Below are 9,342 nucleotides of genomic sequence, written 5' to 3'. Positions count from 1 at the left end.
TGGACTGGATCCCTACAGGGTACAGAGACAGGCTCATGTAAGATTGGATCCCTGGGGGAAGGGGGGGGGGGTAATTGCGTCTGATGCTGGATTAGGTTCTGGTGAGAGATGTAGGATAGAATATATTAACGATACAGGCGAAGTCTCCACCCCAATCAATGGAAACTCTCATCCAAAGCATGGGCCAAATGTCCAAGCCCCTTCCCTAATTTGAATGAGCCCTACATTAAAGGCATGTTATGAGCCCTACATTACAGGCATTTAATGAGCCCTACATTACAGGCATTTTATGAGCCCTATATTAGACATTTAATGAGCCCTACATTACAGGCATTTTATGAGCCCTATATTAGACATTTAATGAGCCCTACATTACAGGCATTTAATGAGCCCTATATTACAGGCATTTTATGAGCCCTATATTAGACATTTAATGAGCCCTACATTACAGGCATTTTATGAGCCCTAAATTACAGGCATTTTATGAGCCCTATATTAGACATTTAATGAGCCCTACATTACAGGCATTTAATGAGCCCTACATTACAGGCATTTTATGAGCCCTATATTAGACATTTAATGAGCCCTACATTACAGGCATTTAATGAGCCCTATATTAGACATTTAATGAGCCCTACATTACAGGCATGTAATGAGCCCTATATTAGACATTTAATGAGCCCTACATTACAGGCATTTAATGAGCCCTATATTAGACATTTAATGAGCCCTACATTACAGGCATTTTATGAGCCCTATATTAGACATTTAATGAGCCCTACATTACAGGCATTTAATGAGCCCTACATTACAGGCATTTTATGAGCCCTACATTACAGGCATTTAATGAGCCCTACATTACAGGCATTTTATGAGCCCTATATTAGACATTTAATGAGCCCTACATTACAGGCATTTTATGAGCCCTACATTACAGGCATTTTATGAGCCCTATATTACAGGCATTTAATGAGCCCTACATTACAGGCATTTAATGAGCCCTACATTACAGGCATTTTATGAGCCCTATATTAGACATTTAATGAGCCCTACATTACAGGCATTTTATGAGCCCTATATTAGACATTTAATGAGCCCTACATTACAGGCATTTTATGAGCCCTATATTACAGGCATTTAATGAGCCCTACATTACAGGCATTTAATGAGCCCTACATTACAGGCATTTTATGAGCCCTATATTACAGGCATTTAATGAGCCCTACATTACAGGCATTTAATGAGCCCTACATTACAGGCATTTTATGAGCCCTATATTAGACATTTAATGAGCCCTACATTACAGGCATTTTATGAGCCCTATATTAGACATTTAATGAGCCCTACATTACAGGCATTTTATGAGCCCTATATTACAGGCATTTAATGAGCCCTACATTACAGGCATTTAATGAGCCCTACATTACAGGCATTTTATGAGCCCTATATTAGACATTTAATGAGCCCTACATTACAGGCATTTTATGAGCCCTATATTAGACATTTAATGAGCCCTACATTACAGGCATTTTATGAGCCCTACATTACAGGCATTTAATGAGCCCTATATTAGACATTTAATGAGCCCTATATTAGACATTTAATGAGCCCTACATTACAGGCATTTAATGAGCCCTATATTACAGGCATTTAATGAGCCCTACATTACAGGCATTTAATGAGCCCTACATTAAAGGCATTTTATGAGCCCTATATTAGACATTTAATGAGCCCTACATTACAGGCATTTTATGAGCCCTATATTAGACATTTAATGAGCCCTACATTACAGGCATTTTATGAGCCCTATATTAGACATTTAATGAGCCCTACATTACAGGCATTTAATGAGCCCTATATTAGACATTTAATGAGCCCTACATTACAGGCATTTTATGAGCCCTACATTACAGGCATTTAATGAGCCCTACATTACAGGCATTTTATGAGCCCTATATTAGACATTTAATGAGCCCTACATTACAGGCATTTTATGAGCCCTATATTAGACATTTAATGAGCCCTACATTACAGGCATTTTATGAGCCCTATATTACAGGCATTTAATGAGCCCTATATTAGACATTTAATGAGCCCTACATTACAGGCATTTAATGAGCCCTACATTACAGGCATTTTATGAGCCCTATATTAGACATTTAATGAGCCCTACATTACAGGCATTTTATGAGCCCTATATTAGACATTTAATGAGCCCTACATTACAGGCATTTTATGAGCCCTATATTAGACATTTAATGAGCCCTACATTACAGGCATTTTATGAGCCCTATATTACAGGCATTTAATGAGCCCTACATTACAGGCATTTTATGAGCCCTATATTAGACATTTAATGAGCCCTACATTACAGGCATTTTATGAGCCCTATATTAGACATTTAATGAGCCCTACATTACAGGCATTTTATGAGCCCTATATTACAGGCATTTAATGAGCCCTACATTACAGACATTTTATGAGCCCTACATTACAGGCATTTTATGAGCCCTATATTAGACATTTAATGAGCCCTACATTACAGGCATTTAATGAGCCCTACATTACAGGCATTTAATGAGCCCTACATTACAGGCATTTAATGAGCCCTACATTACAGGCATTTAATGAGCCCTATATTACAGGCATTTTATGAGATGATGATGATGAAGATGATAGTGATGATGATGGTGGTGATGATGATGAAGATGATAGTGATGATGATGATGATGATAGTCATGATGATGAAGATGATAGTGATGATGATGATGAAGATGATAGTGATGATGATGATAGTCATGATGATGAAGATGATAGTGATGATGATGATGAAGATGATAGTGATGATGATGATAGTCATGATGATGAAGATGATAGTGATGATGATGATAGTCATGATGAGGAAGATGATAGTGATGATGATGATAATAGTGATGATGATGATGATGATGATAGTGGTGATGATGATTGTGGTGATGATGATGATGATAGGGATGATAGTGATGGTGATGATGATAGTGAGGATGATGATGGTGGGGATTATGATAGTCATGATGATGAAGATGATAGTCATGATGATGAAGATGATGATGATGATGATGATGAAGATGGTGGTGGTGATGATGATAGCCATGAGGGTGAAGATGATAGTGATGATGATGGTGATGGTGGTGGTGATGATGATAGTGATGACGATGGTGATGGTGGTGATGATGATGATAGTCATGATGATGAAGATGACCATCTGACCCATTAGTTACGGTTCTCATTCTGACCCCTCCAGTTGATAGTGATGATGATGATAGTGATGATGATGAAGATGACCATCTGACCCATTAGTTAGGGTTCTCATTCTGACCCCTCCAGTTGATAGTGATGATGATGATGATGAAGATGACCGTCTGACCCATTAGTTACGGTTCTCATTCTGACCCCTCCAGTTGATAGTGATGATGATGATGATGATAGTGATGATGATGAAGATGACCATCTGACCCATTAGTTACGGTTCTCATTCTGACCCCTCCAGTTGATAGTGATGATGATGATGATGATGATACTGATGATGATGAAGATGACCGTCTGACCCATTAGTTACGGTTCTCATTCTGACCCCTCCAGTTGATAGTGATGATGATGATGATGATACTGATGATGATGAAGATGACCATCTGACCCATTAGTTACGGTTCTCATTCTGACCCCTCCAGTTGATAGTGATGATGATGATGATGAAGATGACCGTCTGACCCATTAGTTACGGTTCTCATACTAACCCCTCCAGTTGATAGTGATGATGATGATGATGAAGATGACCGTCTGACCCATTAGTTACGGTTCTCATTCTAACCCCTCCAGTTGATAGTGATGATGATGATAGTCATGATGATGAAGATGACCGTCTGACCCATTAGTTACGGTTCTCATTCTGACCCCTCCAGTTGATAGTGATGATGATGATGATGATACTGATGATGATGAAGATGACCGTCTGACCCATTAGTTACGGTTCTCATTCTGACCCCTCCAGTTGATAGTGATGATGAAGATGACCGTCTGACCCATTAGTTACGGTTCTCATTCTGACCCCTCCAGTTGATAGTGATGATGAAGATGACCGTCTGACCCATTAGTTACGGTTCTCATTCTAACCCCTCCAGTTGATAGTGATGATGATGATAGTGATGATGATGATGATAGTGATGATGATGAAGATGACCGTCTGACCCATTAGTTACGGTTCTCATTCTAACCCCTCCAGTTGCTGTATTCAACCTACGTGTGCAGTGCTGCCCGTAGTAGCATTGAGGTGGAGGAGGAGAGCAGAGAGAGGGTGTACACCTGTCTCACTCCCCCGTTTGAGGAGCTGTTTGACTGGGTGGAGGAACACACTCTGACCCTCCTCCTGGAGCCCTGGACGCTGCTCACCACCAGGGACACAGACACCTTCCAGAAGGTGTGAGTGAGTCCTTATCTTTAAAGTTTATTTGTATTTTTACGCGCTATAGTTGAAATAGCTTATCGGCCGAAACGGACAGACTCTCCTGTTCGTGCATCTCTCCTTAGTCAGATTCGTAAGATGTGTGTTATGGTCTGGATATTTGATGTCGTGGATTCATTGTTACTGCGCGTTCTCTCTCAGGTGGCTGTACGGGAGGAGACTCGCCAGGTGGAGTCAGAGCCGTACGGAGAACTGAAGACGCTGTACGAGGAGGCTGTACACAGACTGGAACAGGTGAGCTCTATTGAAGTCCAACGCTCCAATGCATGATCTATGTAACAGTCTGAGTAGTAAGTGGTGATCTAGGATCAAGTCCCCCCTGAAGTGCTGATCTAGGATCAAGTCCCCCCTGAAGTGTTGATCTAGGATCAAGTCCCCCCTGAAGTGCTGATCTAGGATCAAGTCCCCCCTGAAGTGTTGATCTAGGATAAAGTCCCCCCGAAGTGTTGATCTAGGATCAAGTCCCCCCTGTCCCCCTGAAGTGATGATCTAGGATCAAGTCCCCCCTGAAGTGTTGATCTAGGATCAAGTCCCCCCTGTCCCCCTGAAGTGTTGATCTAGGATCAAGTCCCCCTGAAGTGCTGATCTAGGATCAAGTCCCCCCTGTCCCTCTGAAGTGCTGATCTAGGATCAAGTCCCCCCTGTCCCCCTGAAGTGTTGATCTAGGATCAAGTCCCCCCTGAAGTGCTGATCTAGGATCAAGTCCCCCCTGAAGTGTTGATCTAGGATAAAGTCCCCCTGAAGTGTTGATCTAGGATCAAGTCCCCCCTGTCCCCCTGAAGTGCTGATCTAGGATCAAGTCCCCCCTGAAGTGCTGATCTGAAAGACAAAACTGATCATAGATGAAGCACTTCTACTCCGAGAAGCTTTTCAAATATGGGCATAGATCTCTAGTAAGGATTTGGGGAATTTCAATTGTATTTCCTTGATTCCTCGCATCCTATCTCCTCACCTCCTTCTCAAAACCTTCAGAAGGAAGTGAGAAGGGTTTAGTCCAATTGAGATTCTCTCTCCCAGCATGCTGTGGCCCAGGCCTGCAGGCCCCCTCCTCCACCACTAGAGGTCGCCAGGTCTCCAGCTATGTGGTCTGCCGTCCCAGAGAGGTACAGAGGGTACAGGTTGGGCTCTCTGCTAGGACACCGCACGGAGCTACAACACTTCACATCCTTCCTACAGGACAACACCGCCAGGTGAAACTCTAGATCTATACACTTCACATCCTCCCTACAGGACAACACCGCCAGGTGTAACTCTAGATCTATACACTTCACATCCTTCCTACAGGACAACACCGCCAGGTGAAACTCTAGATCTATACACTTCACATCCTCCCTACAGGACAACACCGCCAGGTGAAACTCTAGATCTATACACTTCACATCCTTCCTACAGGACAACACCGCCAGGTGTAACTCTAGTTCTATACACTTCACATCCTTCCTACAGGACAACACCGCCAGGTGAAACTCTATATCTATACACTTCACATCCTTCCTACAGGACAACACGGCCAGGTGAAACTCTAGATCTATACACTTCACATCCTTCCTACAGGACAACACCGCCAGGGGAAACTCTAGATCTATACACTTCACTTCACATCCTCCCTACAGGACAACACCGCCAGGTGAAACTCTAGTTCTATACACTTCACATCCTTCCTACAGGATATCACCGCCAGGTGAAACTCTAGATCTATACACTTCACATCCTTCCTACAGGACAACACCGCCAGGTGAAACTCTAGTTCTATACACTTCACATCCTTCCTACAGGACAACACCGCCAGGTGAAACTCTAGTTCTATACACTTCACATCCTCCCTACACTATCCTTCCTATCATCCTTCCTATGATCCTTTCTGTCATAAACACACCTTCTATCAAACAAGTGTCGTGTTTATCTATAGGGATCAAATCATTATTCCTGGTCATGTCAGTACAAAACTAAATTATCCTAATGATCTATACCTCAATGATCTCTACCTCAATGATCTCTACCTCAATGATCCCTACCTCAATGATCTCTACCTCAATGATCTATACCTCAATGATCTCTACCTCAATGATCTCTACCTCAATGATCTATACCGCAATGATCTCTACCTCAATGATCTATACCTCAATGATCTCTACCTCAATGATCTCCACCTCAATGATCTCTACCTCAATGATCTCTACCTCAATAATCCTAATATCTCTACCTCAATGATCTCTACCTCAATGATCTCTACCTCAATAATCCTAATATCTCTACCTCAATGATCTCTACCTCACTGATCTCTACCTAACTGATCTCTACCTCAATGATCTATACCTTAAGGATCCTAATGATCTATACCTCAATATTCTCTACCTCAATGATCTATACCTCAATGACCTATACCTCAATGATCTATACCTCAATGATCCTAATGATGTATACCTCAATGATGTATACCTCAATGATCTCTACCTCAATGATCCTAATGATCTCTACCTCAATGATCCTAATGATCTCTACCTCAATGATCCTAATGACCTATACCTCAATGATCTATACCACAATGATATATACCTCAATGATCCTAATGATCTCTACCTCAATGATCTATACCTCAATAATCCCAATTATCTATACTTCAATGATCTCTACCTCAATGATCTCTACCTCAATGATCCTGATGATCTATACCTCAATGATCCTAATGATCTATACCTCAATGATCCTAATGATCTCTACCTCAATGATCCCAATGATCTCTACCTCAATGATCCCAATGATCTCTACCTCAATGATCCTAATGATCTATAGCTCAGTTGTCAATAATGTGTATAGTTCTGACGTGTGTGTGTGTGTGTGTCTACAGTATACACCTGGCTTGCTGGCAGGACATAGAGAATTACAGGAGAATCCCCCATAAAGACAAGGCCCAGAGAGAGGACAAGTCCAGACTCATTAAGGACAAATACCTCAATAGGAAATACTTCTTTGGGCCTGACAGTCCTGCCACCAGACAACAACAGGAGGAGGTAATGTCACAGTCTCTTCTGTGATGGTGTGTGTGTTTTTGTGCATGTCTGTCTGTGTGTGTGTGTGTGCCTGTGTGTTTTTGTGCGTGTGTGTGTGTGTGCCTGTGTGTTTTTGTGCGTGTCTGTGTGTGTGTGCCTGTGTGTTTTTGTGCGTGTCTGTGTGTGTGTGCCTGTGTGTTTTTGTGCGTGTCTGTCTGTGTGTGTGTGTGTGTGCGCCTGTGTTTTTGTGCGTGTGTGTGTGTGTGTCCTTCTCTTCCTGACCGTCTGTGTCTGTCTGTGTGTGTGTGTGTGTGTGTGTGTGTGTGTGTGGTGTGTGTGGTGTGTATGTGTGTGTGTTTCTTCTCTAGGTGATGCGTCTGGCTGGTGGCTGGGGGAGACTGCTCCATGACCGTCTGTGTGCTCCTGTCCTGGTGGACATTCAGAGCATCACCAGGAACCACATAGAAACAAGATGGCTGCCTGTCTTCCTGACGACGCCGGAGTTCAATGAGAGACAGCAGCAGAGAGTCAGGGTAGGAGTCCAGGGTCTCATCTAGCCAGCTCTCCATCTGCTTGTATCAGGGGGATTACAACCTGACCCTACGAGGTCCGGATTACTGACTGATCAACTGGCTTCCTGGTCTAAATCAGTCCCTAACTAGAGGGGGACTGGCTTCCTGGTCTACATCAGTCCCTAACTAGAGAGGGACTGGCTTCCTGGTCTAAATCAGTCCGTGATTAGAGGGGAACTGGCTTCTAGGTCTAAATCAGACCCTGATTAGAGGGGAACTGGCTTCTAGGTCTAAATCAGGCCCTGATTAGAGGGGAACTGGTTTCTAGGTCTAAATCAGTCCCTGATTAGAGGGGGACTGGCTTCTAGGTCTAAATCAGTCCCTGATTAGAGGGGAACTGCCTTCTAGGTCTAAATCAGTCCCTGATTAGAGGGGGACTGGCTTCTAGGTCTAAATCAGTCCCTGATTAGAAGGGAACTGGCTTCCTGGTCTAAATCAGTCCCTGATTAGAGGGGAACTGGCTTCTAGGTCTAAATCAGTCCCTGATTAGAGGGGAACTGGCTTCTAGGTCTAAATCAGTCCCTGATTAGAGGGGAACTGGCTTCCTGGTCTAAATCAGTCCCTGATTAGAGGGGGACTGGCTTCTGGCTTCTAGGTCTAAATCAGTCCCTGATTAGAGGGGAACTGGCTTCTAGGTCTAAACCAGTCCCTGATTAGAGGGGAACTGGCTTCTAGGTCTAAACCAGTCCCTGATTAAAGGGGAACTGGCTTCCTGGTCTAAATCAGTCCCTGATTAAAGGGGAACTGGCTTCCTGGTCTATATCAGTCCCTGATTAGAGGGGAACTGGCTTCTAGGTCTAAATCAGTCCCTGATTAGAGGGGAACTGGCTTCTAGGTCTAAATCCGTCCCTGATTAGAGGGGATCTGGCTTCCAGATATCAAGATACATATCTATATGTTATATGGCCTTCTAACTGTTGAATTCTATGTGTACAGTATCGCTACGGCCCTAAGCCAGGCTAGGTACTGTAGAGGCATCAGCTCTGCCATGTGAAACCTCATCAAGAGAGAGACAGGAGAGAGACAGAGACGAGAGAGAGACAGAGACAGAGAGACAGAGAGACAGAGAGAGAGAGAGACAGAGACGGAGAGAGAGACTGAGAGAGAGACGGAGAGAGAGACGGAGAGAGAGAGATGGAGAGAGAGACGGAGACAGAGAGACAGAGAGAGAGAGAGAGACAGAGAAAGAGAGAGAGAGAGAGACGGACAGAGAGAGAGAGAGACAGACAGAGAGAGAGACAGAGAGAGAGAGAGAGACGGAGAGAGACAGAGAGAGAGA

General features: G+C 43.4%; 1 protein-coding gene across 3 annotated transcripts in view; it reads left to right on the top strand.

The window, feature by feature from the left end:
• The window catches only part of LOC110510416 (regulator of G protein signaling 22), an 83,728-nt gene that overhangs the window by 50,337 nt on the left and 24,049 nt on the right, over window positions 1-9,342 (top strand). For all 3 annotated transcript variants that reach the window (XM_090215706.1, XM_090215703.1, XM_090215710.1), the window contains exons 11-16: window positions 1-37; window positions 4,262-4,456; window positions 4,643-4,735; window positions 5,519-5,691; window positions 7,350-7,512; window positions 7,860-8,024. The exon at window positions 1-37 is cut by the window's left edge and continues 65 nt beyond it. In XM_090215706.1, the coding sequence (XP_090071832.1) occupies window positions 1-37; window positions 4,262-4,456; window positions 4,643-4,735; window positions 5,519-5,691; window positions 7,350-7,512; window positions 7,860-8,024 (826 nt within the window). The remainder of the gene's footprint in view (window positions 38-4,261; window positions 4,457-4,642; window positions 4,736-5,518; window positions 5,692-7,349; window positions 7,513-7,859; window positions 8,025-9,342) is intronic.

This window comes from Oncorhynchus mykiss, chromosome 2 (assembly GCF_057628025.1).
Source record: "Oncorhynchus mykiss isolate SJ-2025 chromosome 2, ASM5762802v1, whole genome shotgun sequence".
Classification (NCBI taxonomy): Eukaryota; Metazoa; Chordata; class Actinopteri; order Salmoniformes; family Salmonidae; genus Oncorhynchus; species Oncorhynchus mykiss.
Note: the sequence above shows the minus strand (reverse complement) of the source record. Positions and strands in the feature narration are given on the sequence as shown.